Here is a 23,935-nt window from a genome sequence, read left to right on the forward strand (position 1 = left end):
TGTGTCACCAGGACTCCTGCCCCTTCAGCAGCAGGCCCATATTTTCACTAGTCTTTTTTCCCCTTATGCATTTATGGAAGCCTTTCTTGTTGCTCTTGACATCCCTTGCCAAACTCAACTTAGGGTGGCTTTTGCTCTTTTCTAGCCATGTCTGTATGCTCAGACAGTGTCTCTACATTTCTCACAGGTTACCTGATCCTGATTCCACTTTCTGTATACTTCATTTTTACATCAGAGTTTTGCCAGGAACTCCTTGTTAATCCACGCAGGCCTCATGGCATTTTTGCTTGACTTCCTGTTCTTTGGGATGGACTATTCTTGAGCGCAGAGGGATGATCATTGAATACCAAGCAGCTTTCTTGGACCCCTCTTCCCTTTAGGGTCCTATCCCATGGGACTCTTTCAAGTGGATCTCTGAAGAGGCCAAGTCTGTTGTCCTAAATGCCGGGGTTTTGATCTTGGTTTTTGCCCTGCTCTCTCTTTTCAGGATCCTGAACTCCACCATCTCTTGGTCACTGCAGCCAAGGCAGCCTTTGACTTTCACATCCCCAATGAGTCTTTCTTTGTTTGTAAGTGTGAGGTCCAACAGAGCACCTCTCCTTGCTGGATCCTTTATCATTTGGGTCGGTAAGTTGTCATCAATGTTCTCCAAGAACCTCCAAGGCTGTGTTCTCTCTTCAGCAGATACTGGTGTGGTTAACGTCTGCTGGGAGGACCAGAGCCAGAGAACATGAGGCTACTTTTAGCTGTCTGTAGAAGGCCTCATCTGCTTGTTCTTCCTGATCAGAGCAGACACCCTCTACGTCAGGCATATCCTTCCCCGTGGAGGTGCCTGATGCCCTGTGCTGGCGCTGCCCCAGCCATCCTTCCACACCAGCCTGGCCTGCTCCCTGGCTGGGGGAGGTGGGACGGGCCCCGGACGGCGAGGCCCTGCCCTGCCAGCCCCTGTGGGGACCACCTGCAGTGCCCGTTCATCTGATGACAGTGAAAGTCAAGGTCTGTGGATAGAGGCCCTGTGTTTTATTAGTCCATCTAATAAAGTTGGGGGGGGGGGAATTTCTGAAAGCTCTTCTTCACATCTGAAATAATAGATGCCATGAAGTTCAAAGCAATTGCTCCAAGTTCAATTAGGTACATAGGAACTCCACTACCTAAAGGAAAAGGTGGCTAAATAATTATGGGTTAAAGGAGAGAAATGCTACGAACGTATCTTGAAAAGGACATTGAGAGACAAGTAATTTACAGCCTGTGTGGAAAGTGGAGAGGTTAGTGGTGAAGAGGATGTAGCAGTTGCATGTATTGAAATTCAAAATCAAGCTAGGAAGGAAAAATGACCTGGAAGTCCATTTCAATGAAGCTGAACTTCATAAGGGAGCTTTCTTCAAATGTGGGCAGCAATATATATATATAAAAAGTAGAAGCTAAAAGATTGAAAATGCTGATAAGCCATGAAGAGACTTTTTGAGATACTATATTAAACAGAGAACTGCCTAGTATCTTGCTGAAAAGCCTCTTAGAAAAAGAAAAGAAAAGAAAGGAAAAGAAGAAAGGAAAAGAAAGGAAAGGAAAAGAAAGGAAAGGAAAAGAAAGGAAAAAAGGAAAAGAGAAAAGAAAAGAAAAGAAAAGAAAAGAAAAGAAAAGAAAAGAAAAGAAAAGAAAAGAAAAGAAAAGAAAAGAAAAGAAAAGAAAAGAAAAGAAAAGAAAAGAAAAGAAAAGAAAAAAGAGAAAAGAAAGGAAGCCTCACAAAAAAAACCAGCCCAATTAAATCAGACCGTGAAGGTAACTACTAGAACTTGACAAAAGTCATGTCCAAATGGGAAAACCAGGAAAATCTGGCAAATGAAAAGTAGATCTCCAGTGAGATTGATCAAATACCAGTTCTAGAGGCAAGTTGCTGATAAAAAGCACTTTCAAACACATCCAGACCATGCTGTCTGCCAGAAAGTCAGTGCAGCTTCAACTGAGACGGTCAAGAGGTAGAAGGAATACTCAGCAAAGATAAAACCATAGGAAAAAACTTGCATGAATACAGCTTATTACGAACAAGGTGAAGGACCCCCCTGTAACAGATTAAGAACAATCTCAGAGTGAAGAGATTTTGAAACAAATCAATACATTGACAGGTAAGATGAAGGCAGGATGGCAACCATCAAATGGGTCTGGAGTAACTCAGCATGAAACTGCTAATTTGCTAGTTGCAATGCATCTGGTGTCAGAGCAATAGTCAATGGCCAGTATAACTTCAGACTCTAAAAAAGGCTCCAGGTTGATGCCAAAATCTATGGAGCAATAAATCTAATGTTTTTACCAGGCAAAATCAGGAGGAACTGTAAGAGCAGCTCTGCTGGGTAGGATTCCACATGCATTATTTCCTGAGGAAGTCATGCCTCATGGATCTGGTGGAAATGTCTATGGGATTTTACAAGCTTTGTGGGTAAGGGTGATGCAGATGGAAGATTTTGTCAAAAGCTTCTGTGAAACAATCGCTGCAGATTCCTAAGAAATACAAAGGGCAGGTTCTCCCTATTTTAAACTAGAAAGTAGGAAATTACAGAAATAATGGAGACCCTTCACTGTGGAAGGAAGCTGCCACTGGGTTCCCACAAGTATTTGCACACTAGATTTTACTGTTCAATATATTCCTCAGTGACCTCACAAAGCATGACTAGTAGGTTGACAAAAGTTTTTGGTTGGTACAGATTATTAAGGGCAATCAGTATTGATACTGAGTTCAAAGTTGCAGAAGGGTATCACAGTCCTGGATGACTGGGTGATCAAACAGTGGATGAAAATTTAATGACAATGACAGCAAAGTAGGGGGAAAAAATAACTCGTAGCTATTAGTCCTGAGGAAATAGATATTTGAGTCACTGTGGATAACTTTCTGAAAACATCAGCCCAGTACTGAACAGTGATCAAAAAAGTAGATGGGATATTTTTACTTACTTTGAAGGTAACAGAGCATAAAACAGGAGTTCCCATTATGTCACTCTGTGTTGCTCCAATGCACGTGGCTTGAAGACTGCTTGTTGTCTTAGTCACCTTGTTTTAAATAGTATATAGCAGAATTAAAATGAGAAGAGTCATGAGGATTATTAGGGTTACCAGATGGCTCCACGATGAGAAGACACTATGAATGTTAGAAATGTGCAAAGGTGCTGGAGGGGAGCTACTAGAGAAGTCTGTCAAGTGAGGGGTGGCATGGAGAGGTTGTACATGGAATGATTATTTGCTATGTTTCATAACACAAAAACTACTGGAAAGTCAACAAAATTATCAGAAAGTGAGGATAAAATAAAAGAAGATGTTTTTCTGGGGTACACTGTCAAATTATGAAATACAGGCTGTTAGAAGCTAAAAAAATAAAAGCGTTCAAATTGGGTCAGACAAGTTCATTATTGATCTGGATAAAGCCACTGGCTCAAAAAGCCCCTGAACTTCTGTTTGCCTGAAAATGAAGGCTATTCCAGGGATTGGAGCCCTGTTTCTTATGCCCTTTTTCTCAGCAAGCACTGTAGGAGACCAGGTGGATTGCTGGTCTGACACAGTATGGCTCTTCATATGTTGTTGTAGAGCTCTGGCCTTTATTTACCCTCCCATCTGCTAAGTCACCACTTTCTATGGATGCTTTTCATGACCAGTCACTGTAGCTTGCTATAATGAAGCTAAGTTTTCTGGGGGAGGTGATTCTTCTGCTCTGCTCAGCCCTGGTGAGACGCCTCTGCAGTGCTGTGTCCAGTTCTGGGCTCCCCAGTATGAGAGAGAGATGGATGTACTGGAACAAGTCCAGCCAAGGGCCATGAAGACAATGAAGGGCTTGGAACACCTGACATACAAGTAGAAGCTGAGAGAGCTGGGACTCTTCAGCCTGGAGAAGAGAAGGCTCAGGGTGATTGCATCAATGCCTACAAACACCTGGGAGGGAGGGAGTACAAAAGATAGAGCCAGGATGTCCTCAGTGGTATCCAGTAACAGGACTAGAGGTAATGGGCATGAACTAGAAATACAAGAAATACTGCTTAAATACAAGGAACAACTTTTTCACTTTGAGAGTAACTGAACACCGGAACAGGATTTGGCCAGGATAGAAGCATATCGTACCAATGCAAGAATTCACCACTTCAGATCCCCCCTGGATCACAGTCCAATATACTTAGCTTAAAGCAATGGGGAAAGTGCTTTGTGCTGCGTTTGGCAGGAGTGGTACAGGCGTGCACTTCTACAGCTTCCTAGCTGCATGCAATAAGGTCTGATGGGGAAAGCTGGGGACAGCAAACCTGTAATGCACTCCAGCAAGCATTATCAAAGGACTGTTGGAGCAGAAGTATGTTTGCAATTCCCACCCCCAATTTGCAAAATAAGCTTTAAAAATATGATTGTATTAGTTTACAGTAGGTGGGAGCCAAGGTATTTTTACAGTATTTAAACATTAGCTAGGGATGGGGATGGAAGCCTGGTCTGCATGTGGAGTGTTTCAGCCAGCAAAACCACCCCATATTACTTGCTTTGCCTTATATAATAAAGCTGGTTATATAAAAGGGCAGAGCTTTTCTAGCATGTACATTTCTTGGACATCCATAGAATCTATAGAGTGTCTTATGTTGGGACATCTAGGCTTAAAACCCTGCTCCTAATTTGGAAAAGATGGACTTCGAATCTGGGTCCTTCTCAGCCCTCATATATAGCCTCCACCCAGGTGCCAGGTGCAGACACATGCACCCGTCTGAACCTCTGCTAAATTCTTGTACTAGGTCTGGCTGGAAAGTTAACTGTCTTCATAGCAGCTCCTGTGGTGCTGTGTTCTGGATTTGTGGCTAAAACAGTATTGGTGACACACATGTTTTGGCTGTTGCTGAACAGTGCTTGCACAGCATCAAGGCTTTCTCTTTGTTTTCCACTTGGCCCCCTCAACAAATAGGCTAGGGGTGGGAAAGACACTGGGAGAGGACGCAGTTGGGACAGCTGACCTGAATTGCCCAAAGCAATATTCTGTACCATACAACATCATGCTCAATCAGCTCAATCATCAGCGATAAAGACTGAGGTAAAGGAAGAAGAAGGAAGGGGTTTGGCTTCCAAGGTGGCCATTGTTCGGAGACCAGCTGGGCATCTGTCTGCCTGTGGGGAGTGGTGTGTGATTGCCTTTGTTTTTCTTGGGGTTCCCCTGCCTCTTTTTTTCACCTATTAAACTGCCTTTATCTCCACCCACAAATTTTCTCATTTTTGTTCTTCCTGTTTTCTCCCCCATCCCACTGGGGGTGAGGAGGCTGATCAAGCAGCTGGGTGGGTGCTTGGGCTGCTGGCCAGGTTCAACCCACCACCCTTCCCCATCCTGAACATGGTCTTATTTGCTGTCTGCCAAGTCTGAGACGTCTTCCTGGACTTCAGAATCACAGCCAGTAGCAGAGAATAACTGCAGAGCAATTATTGGAGAAAGCTGCATCTCTTCCCTTTGCTGCCATACCATCCTGCATGGTGCGCTGCAGTCAAGGATGCACCAGAGAGGAGAAACGCTCCAGGCAGCCTGTCTTCCCCTTGCAGTTCACATAATCCACCACAGGGAGACAGCTGCAATACGTCTCTGAAAAAGAAACAGGCCGAAAATGTCAGGCTGAGGCATTCGTATGGAAACTATCACACACTACTGTGCAGAGATTTGGCTGCTATGGACTTGCCCCTTTCTGAAGCGATGAGTTTGGTTGCTGCAGCCAGAAGCCCATAAGCAGCTTTTACCTCTGGCCAGTTCATGGGCCTGGGAATGACCTTGGACTGGGTTGTGAGGGGGCCTGTTAGCAAGAGCGCTGCTGCCCTTACTGCAGAAGGGAACTGTGGAATGAAGGATGCTGTCGTGGTTTAACCCCAGCCAGCAACTAAGCACCACACAGCCACTCACTCACTCCCCCCCCACCCAGTGGGATGGGGGAGAAAATCAGGAAAAGAAGTAAAACTCCTGGGTTGAGATAAGAACGGCTTAATAGAACAGAAAAGAAGAAACTAATAATGATAATGATAACACTAATAAAATGACAGCAGTAGTAATAAAAGGATTGAAATGTACAAATGATGCGCAGGGCAATTGCTCACCACCTGCCGACCGACACCCAGCCAGTCCCCGAGTGGCAAAATCCCTGCCCCCCCTTCCCAGTTCCTAAACTAGATGGGACGTCACATGGTATGGAATACACCGTTGGCCAGTTTGGGTCAGGTGCCCTGGCTGGGCATGAGAAGCTGAAAAATCCTTGACTATAGTCTAAACGCTACTGAGCAACAACTGAAAACATCAGTGTTATCAACATTCTTCACATACTGAACTCAAAACATAGCACTGCACCAGCTACTAGGAAGACAGTTAACTCTATCCCAGCTGAAACCAGGACAGATGCAATATGCTGTAGAGAGAGAGAAGTGTCCTACAGTTAAGGTAGGTCTACACCATGTTGGAGAACTGGATTTTTTTCTTGCTTGTGCTATAGCTTTCCTGGCCGAGGCTGGGAATTTCACTTGAATTGTGCTTTGCTTTGGTGCCCCTGAATGTTTGAGCTCCATTTTGTGGGAACTTAAGCTGAGATCCAGACTGGGAAAGTACCTGGACCTGAAATCAGTAAGTGCCTTAAAAGTACACAGTGCTTAACTGACCTCACACCAGACCCTTGAGGTTAGCTTCCACTTCTGAGCTTGGCTGCTCTGCTCCATGGCCCCATGTGTGAAACAGGGCTGATAATACCCCACCTCTCACAGGGGTGTTGCAAAGAACCTTGAAGAACAGCAGAGGGTATCCTAGAGGAAATTGAAAATTCAGGCTCTTTAAAGCAGATAAATAAATAAACTGGGAGAACACACACACACAGGAGGTCTGAAAATGCTTTAGCAGTGAGTGGTAGTGATTCCTGAAGTGCTGTTGGGTACGTGCACTGAATGAGACAAGGTCCATGAACTTGCAGCTGAAGTCTGTAGCATTATGCATGAGCACAAAGGCACCAAATGAAGATTGAAGATGTAATTTTAGTTTTGGCACTTTCTAGTTCTGCATGCGTGACTGCACTCAAGCAAATGTCTCTTAGAGCAGTTTATTGTATGCAAATGACTTTAAAATTTGCAGTCATATCCAGGCTTTCCTTCCCCTATGGAAGGAATTGCGACTAAAATCTCCGACACTTACCTGCCATTACGGCACCAGCGAGATTCTCTGTCCAGCCACTCAGCCACTCATCCTCTCCAAATGTGGGAATTTATATCCCCGGGCACCTCCCTTTCCACCAGTTGGCATAAGCAAGCCCTGACTGGGAGCAGGAGCCTCCCAGCACCAAGTGTGCCCCAGCAGGACACAATCTCCGTGCAGCATGGGTCCTCGGTGACTGCCGCCAACAGCCCTATGACAGGGACATCAACCACAAGTCTTTCCATGCTCCATGGGTGCCTAAAGGTGATTGAGAGTCTACAGGATATGTTTTAATTGACTAACGGTAGAACAGAGCAGTCCCAAAGTGCCCAGTAACCCACTTACATGTGGGATTTTGCACCTGCAAATCGGACTTTGTGTGTGAGCCCTGTAAGTGCTCTAATCACAGGCAGCACTGGGCACCCTGTCTGCTGTGGTGAGATTTGGGAGGTTTCATACTGGGCTAGGATGAGCGGTTTCCTATAAGCAGTTTTCTGAAGGTCTCGGTTCCTTGGGTGCTTTCATGGCTTTGCATGAGGTGCCCAGACGCCTGACAGTGTGGTGCAGCTTGGTGCCATGGGGTAGTAGCACCCTGCAGCCTGAGGCACAGCGGTGCCACCACCCTGGCACCACTGCTGAAGGTCGGCTTTCCACCGTACTGCCGTCAGACCTCATCCAGTGTCCCGAGTTCTTTAAACCTCACATGTAAACCAAGCTTTCAGGACCTCAGAGCAGACTTGCAGCTGTTTCCTCCGTACAGGTACCCCCACTGAGCACAGTCTGCCAGCAGCAAAAGCACCAGTCATTTACTGATGTAACAGCCAAAAAGAGCTGTCGCAGGGAGAGGAAGAGAGAAGGCAAGAGTCTTTGGCTGGGGCAGAAATGTGAGCACTCTTTGTGAGCCAAAAAAAGTATGCTCAACACTGAAACACTAGACAGACAGAGAGACAGAAAGGAAAGAAAGGAAGGAAAAGAGAGGAGAGGAAACATGGAACTACTACCATTACCTTGAATGAGCACTGAATGCAGTTCATACTTACTGAAGAACTCCAGTTTGCATTCACTCATTTCACAAAAACTATAGGACTGAAAGCTTACAGGAAGCAGGCTTTACAGAAGGAGTGATGCAGAACAGAGTAGCTACTTCTGTGGGGCAAGAGCTGTGCTGAGGTTTTGACTGTGTTTTAATCTGAGAATTATCTTGCTCTGCAGAAGAAAAGAAAGTTTAAGTGCTCACAGAGGACTTCAACCTTTCACTTCTGCCTCCTGGAAGGTTACAGTAGGCCACATGGGAGTTTTCTTTTCCCCATTCTGCTACACTTAAGCTGATGTTCAGCAGAGAACACTGAGCAATGGTGGCTCTCCTTTTTTAAAGGAGTTTAAATGCTGGAATCAAGTCAGCAGTAAGGCAAAGTAAGGCTGGAGTGTGTCCAGAGAAGGGCAACCAAGTTGGCAAGGAGCCCAGAGCACAAGTCTTAGGAGTAGCAGATGAGGGAACTGGGGTTGTTTAGTCTGGACAAAAGGAGGCTGAGGGGAGACCTTATCACTCTCTACCACTACCTGAAGGGGGGTTGTAGTGAGGTGGGTGCTGGTCTCTTCTGTCAGGTGGCTGGAGATAGGACAAGAGGAAATGGCCTCACGTTGTGGCAGCGGGGGGTTAGATTGGATATTAGGAAAAATTTCTTTACTGACAGGGTTGTCGGGTATTGGAACAGGCTGCCAGGGAAATGGTTAAGTGACGATCCCTGGAGGTATTCAAAAAGCATGTAGACAAGGCACTTCAGAACATGGTTTAGTGGGCATGGTTGATGGTTGGACTTGATGATCTTAAAGGTCTTTTCCAACCAAAATGATTCTATTCTTTCTACACATTCCCTTTGAATACCTCTCCTAACCCCCACTCCATCTGAAGCCTTCATTTAGCTTCTGTAATACAGAGAAGCCTTTGGGAACTAGTCTTTCCTGGAAAATGAAGTCAATGCACCAAGTCAGCTGTTAACTTTGCAAAGGTGCTGTCTCAGATAAGGGCTCCAGTGAACTATTTCACAGCTACTTAACTACTATGTTTTATAGAACTGTTTTAAGGCATTTTGGGCATTCTTAGCTCTTAGTAACTGGGTTAGCTAGTATAAGGAAGCAAGATTAATTTTTATTAGCTTGAAGTATCATATTTTATTCAAGTGATAAGAAATATCATAATACATTATGCATCTGCCAGTTATAGTCCATTTTAGTTGGTTCCAAAACCTAAGCAATAAATGAGTAAGACAGTTTATCTAGTTAAACTGAAAAAAACAGCATTCCACACAACCAGTACTGGAGATGTCAACCGTATAGTAATTCCAGCATTACCTTGTTATGGCTTTCCAGAAAGTCATGAAGTTAACAAATTAGAACACATCAAGAGCCATTTTCCAAAGATTTATTGAAGTAGCGACAGGTTGCTCATACTGTGCTGGAAAAAGCAGTTTTATTGAATTCAGATACTTAAAAACAGTATTGCAGCACAAGATATTGCTATTTGTAAACTAGACTCCATTGTAAACTCTAATCCTTCAGGGAGAGTCAGTTTGCAAGATCTAAGACCTATTTCCTAGCATAATAATCTTGCGCTCATGGAAAAACTGCAGAAAGGCACTTGAAAGCTGTTTCTTCCTTTAAGACATGGACTTTTTAAATCATGCTGGTAAGAATTTCTCCTGCATTAATAAGTATGCATCTTCACTTCAGCTTTACTCCAAGTCATCATGATGCTGGGAAGTTTCATTAATAACCTGTTGAAAACCAGAGACACTTGTATTAAATTTTAGAAGTAAGATCGTTGGGGTTTTTAGAGTTAGAATTGGAATATCCAGTACCACAGAAACATGAACAAATGGGTATTGACTCTCACTTGTTAATGAGAAGTTCTGGTTGGTAAATAGTGTGCAAAAAAACATTTAAGCTTTATTGGCTTAGTCTGAAAACAGTATCTTGTCCCAAACAAGTACCTCTGTTTACTGCCACATGTTTTCCTCAGGTGATGTGAGGAATCTTTTGAGAACTTGCTTACTCAGCTGAACATAAATACTCACTACACAGGTAACTGTCAGCCACTTAAGGACTATCAGATGAATTTTGTGATCATTTCCACAGAAGCCTGTTTGCTACATCTGTATGTTCAGCCATGCAGCCTGGACTGCCAGATGCTGTTCTACTCCATACTTACTACCACATACAGGCTGCACTGACCAGTAGACAAGCTTAAGAGTATTTTAAGGTAAGCAGCTGTGATAGAAATAAAATCAAAAGTTACCACCAACCTGTCCGTCTCTAGTTTCGACAGTCTTAATTAGAAGTGTCCTCTTTGAGTGAGTGTCAACCATTGGCTGAGACTCAATGTTGGTTTCTGCAGAAGAAAATGTATTATTATCAATAGTCTAGATGAAGTGCCTCCTCAAAGAAATGTCATGTAATTGATTTTAGTGTCTACTTTCAGAATCCTAGTTTAGTGTATGAAGACCCCATTTAGTGTATGAAGTCTCCTGCTCTGAATAAGCTTACCTTCTCTATTTTCTCCCTGTTCCCCTGAAGGCACCTTCAGCAGGCTTCTAAACCCATCACTCACTATGTACAGATATTTAAAAAAAAATCTGTGCCCAGAAACAAAGTAGCTCCTCCCATCCAAGGTTAAGTAATTGCAAATAGTCTAGTTATCTATAGAAAAATGTTCACGTGCAACTGCATTTATACAAGTTCAAATACTGGAGAAAAAGGAACTATCCAGGACCCTTTTGCTAATGATAGAACAGCCATCTAAACTGAAGCAGCAGAAACAGCTTACCTCTCAGGTTCAAGGAAGCAAAGGTTGGAATAGGCATGTTAATCCTGAAGGAAAAAAAGAAATGGATGAAGTCAGACAAGGGTATAGAGTGTCTTCTAGTAAATACTGTTTAGAAAAGTGCCTGCACATGATTTTTACCTGCTCTCTTCACCCTCCAGCAGTTTTCTGTAGGTGGCAATCTCAATATCAAGAGCCATCTTTACATTCAGCAGGTCCTGGTACTCACGGAGATGGCGAGCCATTTCTTCCTTCATGTTCTGAATCTCATCCTGCAGGCGGCCAATAGTGTCTTGGTAGTTAGCAGCTTCAACAGCAAAATTCTCCTCCATTTCACGCATTTGGCGCTCCAGGGATTCATTCTGGAAGAGAATAATGAAGTTGAGCACTGCTGCAATTCAGCCACTCTTCCCCACCCTCAAATTTTTAACAAAGGGAAGTTTAGTTACATTAGCATCCTTTCCGAAAATGCCCAGACACATCCCAACTTTGTCATCTCTTTATCTTCCCCTTGCAAATTCAAGGTGGGTTATTCTGCTACTTTGTCTGAGGTGTGCCATGTATTTGTTCTAGCAGGTGGCAAAAGAATCCCTTACAGTAAGTCTTAACACATGCAATACAAGTCAGCATGCAGGCAGACCTCAGTGAGGGGATTTGCAGGTGTACTATACACTGTTAAATCCATTTCAAGCCAGCCTTTAAGGCAGTCTGTTCTAGCAGCAGCAAGATTTGCATCTCCTTTCCACTGCTCCTCCAGCTTTTTTTATAGCTTCAGCTGTACCTGACAGACAAGCCATAAACACTTCCAGAAAGTGTTACATAAACAGTGAATATTATAGCAAGAGAACAAACTCAGTGTTTATACCTTCAGGAAGACTAGTTCAGCACATCAATCTAACTAGTGCACTGTAGTCCATGCAGGCAAACTGAGCCCATAGCACCCTTTTCAAAAAGTACTAATATGCTGCTGTATTGCATGGGAGATCAGCTGCATTCACATCTATTATCAACAATTAAACTGCAGTGCAGTGCTTAAAGCTGCAAAGGTAAGAATGTCCCAACAACTGCTGTCTTATACTTACGCTTCCCTTAAGGGCATCAACTTCACAGGTGAGAGACTGAATCTGTCTGCGGTATTCATTAGCTTCTTGTTTGGCCTGGCGCAGGGCATCATTGTTCCTATTAGCAGCTTCGGAGAGATCTGCAAACTGTGGAAATCCCCAGTTTGGTTAGCCTAACACTTCAACAGAAATAATGTAACAGACTTTTTTTTTTTGGACACAGCATTTGAGGGCAACTGAAGCCGTTACAAGCCTTAACACCTAAACCACTTAAATATTAGCATTACTCTTAAAATGCCTTTCTATTTTAATTGTTAAATTGGAATTCATAGTTAAACCTTTCATATTTGTTTTCCCACCCCATATGTTTCCCATCTTTTCATCATTTTTTCACCGATTCATTCACTCCTTTCTCCAGTATTTCATCCAACATCTGCTTCCAGGTACAAGCACAGGAAAGTCTCCAAGTATGAACCCATTACTTTGATGCTGTACTCATGGCACAAAATAATGTTTTCAGCTGTACTCTTCCCAGACTAGGAGTTTAAAGAAGACCCTGTGCCATGGCTGTGTTCATGTCCAGTAGAGAGACAGAGGGAACACCACGTGCTACAGCAAAGCTGTTATGTACAGTTAGTTCGAGTGCCTGATGCATCTGAACAGATTTGACTTACTTTGGACTTGTACCACTCTTCAGCTTCCTGAAGATTCTTAGCAGCAACGCTTTCATACTGTTGGCGAACATCACGCAGGGCAGCAGTAAGATCAGGCTTAGAAACATCCATATCAATTTGGATGTGCTGTTCCTGGAGTTGGGCCTGCAGTTCTCGGATTTCCTTAGGAAGAAGCAGACACTCAGTGTTATTACACGACAACATACAGAACGTACACAGGCGGGGACTCTGGGCCAGAATCAGTGAAGAGCTTCCTTACTCGCTAGACCACCAGCATCTAATCACAGACCCAATTATTCAGCTTACCTCATCATGAAGCTTCTTCAAGAAGACAATCTCCTCTTGCAGGGACTCAACTTTGCGCTCAAGATCAAGACGTGCCAGAGAGGCATTGTCAACATCCTGACCAGAGAGAAGAATGATTAGCAGTCTTACAAAACTGGTGTAGAAAAGTCTTTTTAAGGCAAGTTCAGTAGCATACAGACTGATCCTACATCTGAGCTTTTTGGCAAGACAATATGAAATAAAGAGCTGTGAAAAACACCTTTTTGCCACCTCCTACCCTAGCTTCAGACACTGCTATATGCACCTTTGTCATTTTGGAAACTATAGAGCATATGTAGATTACTTCATCTTTGCCAATGTATTGCTAAGCATGATCAAGAGCACACAGATCATGGTGGGAGTAAATCCTGCTTGAAGATGAAGCGGGTACTTGGGTCAGAAGCCAGCAATAAGGTCTTTTAGCTTGACTACACTGAAAAAGAGTTAGTCTTGCAATTTGCAAACTTCTTTTTTTCCAGTGGGGCTTAAAAGTGCAACCCATGTGCCTGCATGCCTATCAGTGGGCTTAGTTTCTTGTTTATTTCTTATGGACTCCTTGGTGATCAACCACAGAGCCCTTTGGATCCACAGACCACAGCTTGAAAGCATACTTGTAAAGCTAGCGAGGTACATACAGGAACTGCAAGCATTTACTTCTCCAAGTGGTTCAACAGATCTCCCTCGAGAAAAAGAAGGTATAAGCATAAATGCAAATCGAGTTAATCATCATTGGCTACACCCTCACAGCAGCTGGCAAAGACTACACCTTTTGCTGGACGAAGATAGTCTTAATCAACAGCAAAAATTCATTTAAGGCATAACAGAAGATATACCATGAATGTTACATGGGAGCAGCTTGAATTAGTTCAAAAACATAACTTAAGACTAAACATTGATTGGTAACTTCTTACATTTTAAATGTGCAAGGCAATCCGTTTGCAAAGGGAATGATTGTTCCTTTCATACTAGTTACATACGTGCTGCATGCTTATGTTCACACAGCATTAACATGTCAGGTTTTCACAGCTTACGCTAAAGCTATTTTGGATTGCCCGAAGCATAAGCATTCCTAATCAGCAGTTCTCACTATTATGGCACCTTTGAAATAAGGAATGTTTTCTTTAGACTCCTAGAAAGCCACTCCTTGCATCACTCCTACTCTGGGGTAGGGTTCTCGCTCCAGAATTCTTCTTCTGTTTTCTTTATCCAGCAGAACATCCCTTCTATGTGTTATTCCATAACTTCCCTACCAATTCCAGTCTTACACTCACACAGGTCACATCAGCCCTGTTTTTCATTTCAGAGAAAGAATTCCTTAATTCATTTGTCGTGTCCCCCCCGTCCCCCCCAAAAAAAAAAAAAATTGAAGATCATTCTGGAAGGAAATTACATGGCTATGACACAACATGTTTATACAATTAGACAGACATCCAAAGAGTTTCTAATGGATTTTACTGAAATCTGCATCCTGAAGACTAATTTTTTCAGGACAACTGAACAGCTACAGGATTTTTAGGAGCTTATAATAAACTGAAAGCATCTTAAATTGAAATCATTTGAATATATAGTATGTATTTTACTATATACGTTATCATTAAGTTGGGAGTAAAGAATCAGTGTACCTGTATTTCCTAGGTGTATGGAGAACCACATAAATAAGCTACTTGTAGCCTGAGCAAACAAAGTGTAAGGCATGCATACATGCAACTGGACTACACATTGATTTTATCTTAGGAGATTCTTTAATGCTAGTCACATAGTTTGCAGGATTGAGCATCCATGTTTACTTCACATAAACCCCATGTTAGCCAGGAGCAGCCCTGTTAGTCTTGTCATAGGTTCAGGACCTATTCCTTGCTGCCACAGCAGCTGGCAAAGCTGCAGTAAATAACTTTCTCACTAATTGTGATGCTTGTTTTGTCCCAAAGGAAAGAACTCTCTGAACCCCTAGGTTTATTTTATGTAGTACACCCCTCAGCATATGAGTAAAATCTCATCTTTGTTCAGGACAATAATTAAATTAAAACTCAGTACATAAAAGTTGAACAGTCTCTAAAGCAGGCAGCTTTTGGAAATACAAAGTTTAAGTTCAATTATTTGTTCACTTTCTTTAAAATACTGAAGTATACAACTGCTCCATCAAGTAAAAAGTAAATTTGATGCTACATCAGAACAGTAATTATCTGCTGAAATGTTCCAAATCCATGTATACAACTTTCTGGTGCAAGAATACAATGGTTTAATATAAAGCTGTGCATTTCTTTACAATGGGAAGCACAACAGGATGTTTCAACTTCAGTGTTCTGTGAATGTAATTTCACTTGCAGGAGAACAATACTTATACTGAAACAGATTTAGTTTTCACAACCTGCATGTTAAGCCCACCCTTTCACAGTAAGGAAAATTTAGATATTACTGTTGTTCAAATCAAACACACTAGCATGCACCAGTTATGTCGTGAGTGGATTTAGCATAGTGTTTCCAGAGACAATGATTTGCAATTCTTAACCATAAGCTACACCTCAGGAGATTAAATGGATCCAGTTCTGACTGTACCGCACACACAGATCTGCTGGAGGCTGAGCTCCTGAACAACCCCTTTCCACAGTGGAGGGAAAAGCGGGATAATGAATGTGGGATATGCACAAAGCCAAGTTCACTTAAAAGCCTCGAACCTTCAAAAAGTTTAATTGGTTTGAAATAGAGGTAGACGTGCCTTGAAGTGCACCAATTAAGTATGAAAGATCATTTTAAAAGCCAGCCTTAAGTCAAAGGATCCTTCAGCTGAATTCAGTAATGAATCAGAATAGATTAGGTTCTCTAAAACTTAAGTTAAATGCTTCTGCATGGAACTTCACACTACGTTAAATTAGCTTAGCACTCAGAAAAACAGAAGCTGAAGTTAAGGCAGTATCTCAAACTGTTCTGTTTCAAACTTCTGTCCCCAGAACACCAGCGGAGACTCTGAATTCCCAGACTCTGAATGGGAGTAGGTATCTTGGTTTCCACATGTTATCTCACACCTGCTCTCCTTCAGAGACTATAAATATACTGTAATCAAAAGCCTTGCCCCGGGAAACACTGACAATCAAGTGATGATTTCCTGAATGGTGACATCTACTAATGCCTATGAAGAGCTTTGGGATGAAATCAGCTGTGTAGAGATAAGGGCAGTAACTTCCAGCCAGGAGGAATGCTAGCAATGCTGTTTCACACCAGCAGTTTTAGGGAAGAGACCTTGTTTTGAGAAGGCACATTCCTAAATACCTTCTAGTCCAAACAAGGCTTAATCCAAGTTGAAAAAGTTGAAAGCTGGTTTTGCACAAGCGAAAACCTGAGCTTAACACTTTTTGAACACTGTTTGCACAGTTGGTTCTGGCTGTCATGTGGGTTTTAGTTTATCTGGATAACATTGTAGCATCCTACAGAGACTAAACTCTAACACAACTTGTTTCCTATGTTAACGTCTTTGTTTACAGAGGATTAAATTCTATGTTCTTAAGGGACATCCAGAGGAGGCAGACTTGACTGCTGTGACCTCACCCCAAGGAACAAATTGTCTACTTCTTGTCAGCAGACAACACCCATATGAAAAATTTTAGATTTGGAACTGCTGTCCAGTAACGCACTGACCAAAGTGATTCATTAAACAGGAGCTCTGTTTTGTGTAAAAACTGGACCATACGCACGATAGACACTTTTGGCCAGAAATACGCCCGCACCATTACACATTTAGTAAGAATGCAGCCCACTGCGCCCTCCCCTCCGACACAAAGGGATCTATTATTTCAATCTGCTGCCACCACACTTGCCATAAAGCCTGTATCTGCATTCCACGGTGAATCCCATAGAAACCATTAATACCCTTCAGCCAAGCGAGCAGATGGCCCCCTTTCACTTTTATTGGATCGGAAAGCGATTCCACGTCGGAGCGCTTTTTGTAAACCAGGCTAGACTTGGATAAAGCAAGACAATAGTTCCCCCCCACCCCCCACCTCCCTTCAGACCGCAGCATCCCCCTAAAGAAAACAAGAAGGGTTTGCGTGAGAACCGATGGAACTCCTTTGTGCGAGGAAGGCAAACTCCTAGAGCCCCATCCTCCCGTCCCAGGCACCACCGCCCACCTCCGGCTCTCCTCTCCTACAGCCCCCTCCCTCCGGCCCCCGCAAACCTGTCTGAAGGACTGCAGGGTGTTCTCGGCCTCTTCCCGCTGCAGCATCTCCTCTTGCAACCTGGAAGGGGCGAGACAGCGCTGAGGAGGGAGCCGGGGGTCCCGTCCCCGTCCCCCCCAGCCCAGCTCGGGGTGCCCAGGGGCTGCCTCCGCGCCGGCAGCCCGATCGACCCCGCCCTCCCCCCGCACACTCACTTCTCCCTCAGCCGCATGATGTCGTCGGCGAGGTTGTCCCGCTCCACTTCCACGCGTGCCTTGTCGTTGGTGAGCTGGTCCACCTGCCGGCGCAGCTCCCGCATCTCCTCCTCGTAGAGGTCGCCCAGGCGGGACGTGCCCTTGCCCTTGAGCTGCTCCAGCTCGGCCAGCAGGATCTTGTTCTGCTGCTCCAGGAAGCGCACCTTGTCGATGTAGTTGGCGAAGCGGTCGTTGAGCTCCTGCAGCTCCACCTTCTCGTTGGTGCGGTTCGCCTTGAACTCCGTGTTGATGGCGTCGGCCAGGGAGAAGTCCACGGAGTCGTGGAGCCGCATGGGCGGCATGCTGCTCCGCAGCCGCACCGACGTCGCCTTGGTGGCGTACATGCCGCCGGGCGAGGCGGACACGTACCGGGCGGTGCTGGGCCGCAGGGAGCTGCCCAGCGAGTAGCGGCTGCTGGAGGTGATGTAGCGGGTGCCGGTGCTGGGGCGGCTGCCCCCGCCGAACATGCGGCGGTACGAGGAGTTCTTAGTGCTGATGCTCATGGCGGCGGCGGCGGCGCGGGCTTTGTAATCCGGGAGCGGAGCGGGGCGGCTCGAGTGCGCGGCGGGCGAAGAAGAGCGGCGGCCTCGCCCCGGGCCCCTTCTTATGAGGGGACACCGCCCGCCGCCGGGCCCGCCCCGCCAATCACCGCCCCGCCCGCCGCCCGCCGCCAATCGCCGCGCCGCCCGCCGCCGCCGCGCCTCGCCCCGCGGGGAGGGGGCGGCGGCGGCCGGTGGGCCGCGCGGGGCGGCGAGGGGAGGGCGGGGGCGCTGCGGGCCGCCGCCGCGGCGGACACAAAGGCGGGCGTGAGGGGCGGGGAGGGGAAGGGAAGGGCGGCGGAGAGAGCGGAGCGGAGCGGGCAGCACCCCTGTCTCCCCCGGACGGCACGGCGCGGCCGAGCCCGAGGGCCGGCGGATTTCTCCCCGCGGCTGCGGGCGGGAGGGCAGCCGCCGAGGCAGGGAGGGAGGGGAGGGAGGGAAGGGGCGGCGGGGCGGTGGCCCGCAGGTGGGGGCGCGGCGGGAGCCCCGGCGCGGCGCGAACCCCGGCGCGGCGCGGGCGGGGAGGGCGGGGGTGAGAGCAGCGGCATCCTGGGCTTCGCGGAAGCGGGCGCTGAGCTCTGCCTGCCTCGCCCTCTCCCCCTGCGAGAGCTAGGGCGGGGGGTGCCTGCGCGGGGGGGTTGGCAGGTTCAGTGCTGTGCCACGGGACGGGCAAAAGTACCCCGGGTAACCCAGGGCGCGTACGTTAAAGAACCCTCTCTAGGCGAGACGTGTATGTTGTATCTTTCTGAGAACCCCTTTCTCCTCTTCCTGAGCTTTCTGAAAGAGAGTCAGATCGGGGAAGAGCGATGCTAACTGTTCACAAAGGCCTGCCACATGTCCAAAATAAACAGGCAGAAAAAATAACATATCTGTGTCTTCTTTAGCTGCCTCCTCTAACAGCAATCTTAGCTCCTACTTCTGTGCTGAAGACACAACATCTACAGGCTAAATGTCTTTCCCCTGTAGCTGGGTGAGCATTTACACCAGTAAGGCTTAATTCTGCCATTGTTGTAGCAACGATCCCAGCGGTAACTATTTTTTTAGTATGGAGAGTACATTATTGAAAGAGCTGCAGTCAGGATCTTGCTCCTGCATGCAATCCTTCTAATAACTAGGATAGTGGCCAGCTTGATTTTAACGAAGGTTTGTTTCTGCACTGTGGTACCCAACGGACTTTTGCTATTAATTTCAGTAGGCACACAATCAGTGTCTTAGGAAAGCACCTGGTAAAATTATAATTATTCATTAGACAACCTTTCTAAGTAGCTTCAAAGGCCAGACAAAAATCCCAGTTTTTCAAGAGCAATTTTACTATCAAAACTGTGCTCCCAGCAGTAGAGATGAATGATGTAGGTAGGTAATACAGGGCAATAACAATGGCATAAAATTTAACAAAGAAAAACTTAGACTGAGTAGCAGCAGATTGTTTTCAGTATGAATGCAGAAGTCGTTTAAGGGAGATGACAGAATCTCTCTCATTTAGATAATTTAAAACTTAGGCGGCCAAAGCACAGAGCATGTTCTCTAATCCTGCCCTGAAACATCAGGTAAGGGACATCTTCCTCTGCTGTGAGAAGTGACCAATATAACATAGAGGTATTATCTGTAATGTAGTACTTCGGCTCTTTTGGGATGCAAAACTATCACTGATTTTTAATTCTTTTTAACTTGCAGTCCTGCAGAAGCAAACATCTTCACTGGAAATTCTGATAAACCTGAACACGAACACTGGGCAGAGAGGAAGGTAATCTTCACATCCCAATTCACAGTGAAGTCAGCTATTACACTTCAGCTATTGTACTTCAGGTATTGTACCTTACAAGGAAGAATCAGAGCCCATATATTTTGCTAAGAATTTATTTTTTTTTAAAGGAAACTGTGCTTTGGTTTCATTCTGATGGCAACCAGAAGTGCAGGAATGCAGTTTGTATCTCAATGTAGGTCCTTGAGGTTTTAATTTCCTTTATTCAGTGAAGCTTAGTCAAGCAAATGAAGCTGACAAGGTTGAGCCACTGAAGTGCTTGCAGCATAAGTCCTGGGCTCCAGCTCATTCCATTCACCCACTGAATAAGAGGCAGAGGTCACACAGCATTCCTGAGGCTCAGGGTACCCGCAGCCCAGCCTGGACGCTGTTGTGCTCTCCAGCCCTCTGAGAGCTCTTTATTTAAGCCATCAAGTTTGAGCTGTAAGCCTTTGTGAGCCCCAGCACAAAAGTACACACTCCTTCTATGAGCAGGCAAAAAAGTAAAGCAGCACATAAGCAACAGCCTCACAGATTAAAGATGCTTTACTACTCAGAAGTAGTGATAGTTTTAGCAGATTGTTGGTTTTTTAAAGGTGTGCCGTGCCCAATCTGTTTTTCCTAGCTGAGCACAACTTATTTATACTCCACAGAACCTTTAGTGGCACACACAAGCAACAGTCGTCCTTCATTCAGAAATTCCTTTGCCCCTAAAATCCAAGGAGGTGTTTGTTTTAGTAAATAAAGATGACCCCCTCCACCACCATATTTGAAGTGCAATTTCCATATGTTTATGTCACCGCTGCCATATGTATTCTTGGCCACCTGCCTCGTTACTGTTTCTCACTATGAAATTTTCCTAGAAATGTTTGGATATTGTCAGTTTTCAGGACTACAATAAACCTTTAAGTGCCTTTTGCTGGTTGGCACTTGCACAGATGCATAAATGGAGGAAGCTCTAAGTTTCTTACAAGGCTGTAATAAATTTAACACACATTTGCATCCAAACCCCAAAGGGGAACAAGAAATGGTCTCTTGAAGTGTGAAAAGATCTCCACAGTACTTGTCAGGAAAGACTATATCTCAGTTTAGCCATAAAAATCATGGAAAGTGTACTTCTCTGAATTGAAATGAAACCACAGAAATCAGCCTAATTTTAAGGAAAGTGCTATGGGACTCTCAGAGTCTGTGGCTGGTCAGGATCTTGATCAATTCTTACATGAAGGACAGACAGCTAACAGCATCACTAAACACATGCTGGGGATTATTCATAAACTATTAGTTGTCATCTGTTTTGTTTATTGCGATGCTTTCATTTGCAATTCCAGTACACAGTCAGGCAGCTGCCTGGTCAGCTTGCAATGCCACTTACCTCTACAGATGTAGCATCAGAGGTAAGCCAATGGCACTCTTAAAAAAAGAAACATGTATTTTTATTCTGAGCCTTTCAGTTCACACTGCAAAATTTATTTTGGCATTTTTCATCTTTTTGCTAGGGAACTGATGTATTTGTTCACTGCCAAGAGTGAAATAAGGAATCAGGCCCTATAAGCGTAGCAAAAAATACAGGATTGTTTAACTTTCATTAACAGGAAAAATGGGTGTGCATAGGCAGAGGGTACAGTTGCCTGATTGGCTTTATACTGAAAATCTGTTACACTAAAACCAAAGAAGTCCTCATAACAGTCAGAATTTCTCTGACTTTCTTGCACAAATATCTGTTGGTCTGAAAACACTGCTGAAAATAATGGCATTCACATTTTTTTGATTTGCCACTTTATTTAAACAGTAAGGAACTGAGAAATTTAGTCCAAATATTGAGTGTGCTTTCCAGTTATTATAGACTTTGACTAAACAGATGTGAATACTTTCATTAATCAGATTTGTGCACTTTTAGTAAAGTTTCTGCTTCTAGGAGGTATAAAATGACCCATAAATATTAAATAACCAGGAAAAACATCCTGCTATGCAAATGCAATCACTTTTGTTGTCAGTACCATACAGCAACCTTAAGCCTTGGATTGCATGTGGCCATAGAGGCATTCCTTTACACTTCCTCTGCTCCATGAATATTGAACAAACTCCAGGTAAAGGGACCCACTTTAACATGAGGATATGAAAGACTCTTAACACCCTACAGTAGAAGGGACTCTCCGCAATGCTCAGCTACAGCAAGCGCTATGGCTTATCACTTGAGTGAATGCTGTAATCTTTAGTCCGAAAAAGCACTTCCTCCTTCAGCCGTGGTCTAAAAAGATGAAGACTGCTATGGTTTTGAAAACAGAAAGGTTCCTGTTTCCAAAAAATGGATTCTGGCTGTAAATCTTCAGCTAGGGCCAGTCCGTCCCTCTATCTGAGAGCTAAGTGTAATGGGGAGCCCCAAAGAAAGGCTGGTGCATCCAGGGAAGGACTGATTTTTCTGAACCCACAAAAACATGTCTCCCTGCACGCTGCCTGGGAGAAGCTGGTTTGTTTTTTTTTAACACCACTGGGCTGCAGAACACCTAAATGTCCAGGCATTGAAGTCTCCCTTTGTGAGTAACTTCCTTGACTAATTACAGTCTTAAGAAAGAAATTGGCAAATATTTTTATGAAATTTATTTTTAAAATTATGTTGCCTACGGTCATTGCCAGTGTTGCAAAGAATATCAAACTGGTGTGACTAGCTGCTGATTTTTTTCAAGGAAATGACTAGGTTCTATACTCAAAACTAACCAAGTCTCTCTGCAATATTATATTTTAATGTAAAATGAACTATATAAAACTGGCAGGGGTTTCAGCACTAGGGAAGTGTTTTGAACATGACTCATGCCACCCAGTTGCATGACTTATATTTCCAAAAATTATTATTGTCGTGCATAAAGTTCCGTCTACTATGGTTTCTAATTGCCAGAATAGGATGTTTTCTGTATCAGAACAGGATGTTTCTGTACCAAATCAGGTACTCATTTTCAAAGCCAGTACAGCCCTCAGCCCTGAGTCCCACAGTTGTCGCAAACACCATGCACAGTTCTAGCGACACAGGGAAGAGAAAGAGTTTTTCAGCTCTATCATAGGTGTAGCAATTTATTTAATCCATCCCTTAAACAAAAAAAAAGGATGACAACCTAAGTATTCCATCTGTCTCACTTCACTTCATAGCAATAGCACTGACTGCTGAATGTTAGCAATACATTTAGCAATGACTGGGACATAAAGGCCAAGGTTTTCCAAACTGACAAGAGGTTTGGCATGGTTTGAGGCTTGATGCTCAACCTGAAACTCTTTAAGCAGAAATAATTTCCAGAATACACAAAGTCCCTCACTCTTGATTTGGGTGCTCAAAAATAGATAATTTGAAATTTTAGCTCTTTGCTGTCCTTGTTTCGTGAAATTTGTATTTTGCTAAAGACCAAGGAACTATTCAAGGATCATGATAAGCACTTTACAAAGACTATTTAACTTAAATATCAGATAAAGGGTTTTTATTTACAGTCAGCTTAAGCTTTCAGTAGGATCTATGTAAAATGTTGTATAATGTGTGGGGATTCTTTCTGTCCTTTGCCACATTGCTGACCTCGCTATCTTGAGCTTGCTATCAAGTACAGTGCTCAGCTGCTATCCCTGCAGTAAGCTGTTGGCACAGGTAGAAGTCAACAGCATGGATGAACATTCATTTGTCACATTACAATGGGAAGCCATAACATTAATCTCTCTGGGATTGCTGTTTTAAATTTTGAGATTGCAAACCTTTTCAAAGATGAGTCATCCATCCATCCATTCTCTCTTTTGGAAAAAGCTAAAAGAAGTGATTCTAATATGCCATTAATGAACCCTGTCAGTTAGACATTTACTACTTCTTTTTGGCCAAGCTTTTTCAAAGGAAACTGCTTAAAGAGCTCTAGCCAAAAAACAATTAAATCTGAGGAGTGATTTCATTCTTCTCTCTCCCCCAGTTCCACCACTTACACAAAGCATAAATAGCATAATGTTTTCTTGCCATGATATACCAGGAAATGATGATGTTCTTTCTGAGGAAGAGGCAGGACACAGCAATGGAATCGTTAATTGCATGCAGCAATTGTTCCCTTCTTCCTTTGAGGTGCCCAGGACAAGTAGAACAGTACTAGCTCCTCGAGGGCCAAGTTTTTAGTGGATTCCTCAGTCCAAGTTCTTGTGCCAAATCCTTGGTTCCAATGAGACTCATAAACTGAGCGTACATTGTGTTAGCCA

At 44.2% G+C, this 23,935-nt stretch overlaps 2 protein-coding genes across 2 annotated transcripts in view; one reads left to right on the forward strand and one right to left on the reverse strand.

The window, feature by feature from the left end:
* Positions 1-9,564: 9,564 nt before the first annotated feature.
* VIM (vimentin) lies at positions 9,565-18,025 on the reverse strand. The gene is made up of 9 exons (XM_075048251.1): positions 17,405-18,025; positions 17,210-17,270; positions 13,021-13,116; positions 12,715-12,876; positions 12,062-12,187; positions 11,121-11,341; positions 10,983-11,026; positions 10,462-10,547; positions 9,565-9,933 (listed from the first exon to the last, which is right to left on the reverse strand). The coding sequence occupies exons 1-9, from the start codon at positions 17,944-17,946 to the stop codon at positions 9,892-9,894; spliced, it is 1,380 nt and encodes a 459-aa protein (XP_074904352.1). The 5' UTR covers positions 17,947-18,025; the 3' UTR covers positions 9,565-9,891.
* A 1,745-nt stretch (positions 18,026-19,770) lies between these two features.
* The window catches only part of TRDMT1 (tRNA aspartic acid methyltransferase 1), a 40,782-nt gene continuing 36,617 nt past the window's right edge, over positions 19,771-23,935 (forward strand). Inside the window, exon 1 of the mRNA XM_075048308.1 lies at positions 19,771-19,788. The gene's annotated coding sequence lies outside the window, so the exon portion shown is untranslated. The remainder of the gene's footprint in view (positions 19,789-23,935) is intronic.

This window comes from Buteo buteo, chromosome 2 (assembly GCF_964188355.1).
Source record: "Buteo buteo chromosome 2, bButBut1.hap1.1, whole genome shotgun sequence".
Classification (NCBI taxonomy): domain Eukaryota; kingdom Metazoa; phylum Chordata; class Aves; order Accipitriformes; family Accipitridae; genus Buteo; species Buteo buteo.

What these genes read in the sequence shown, in the direction of transcription:
- VIM (XM_075048251.1), bottom strand. Translation starts at nt 17,946, where the DNA reads ATGAGCATCAGCACTAAGAACTCCTCGTACCGCCGCATGTTCGGCGGG. An exon ending in ATCATGCGGCTGAGGGAGAA is followed by an intron (nt 17,271 to 17,404) that starts GTGAGTGTGCGG and finishes CGCCCCTTCCAG; the next exon opens with GTTGCAAGAGGAGATGCTGC. An exon ending in TTGATGCCCTTAAGGGAAGC is followed by an intron (nt 11,342 to 12,061) that starts GTAAGTATAAGA and finishes ATTCTCTTCCAG; the next exon opens with AATGAATCCCTGGAGCGCCA.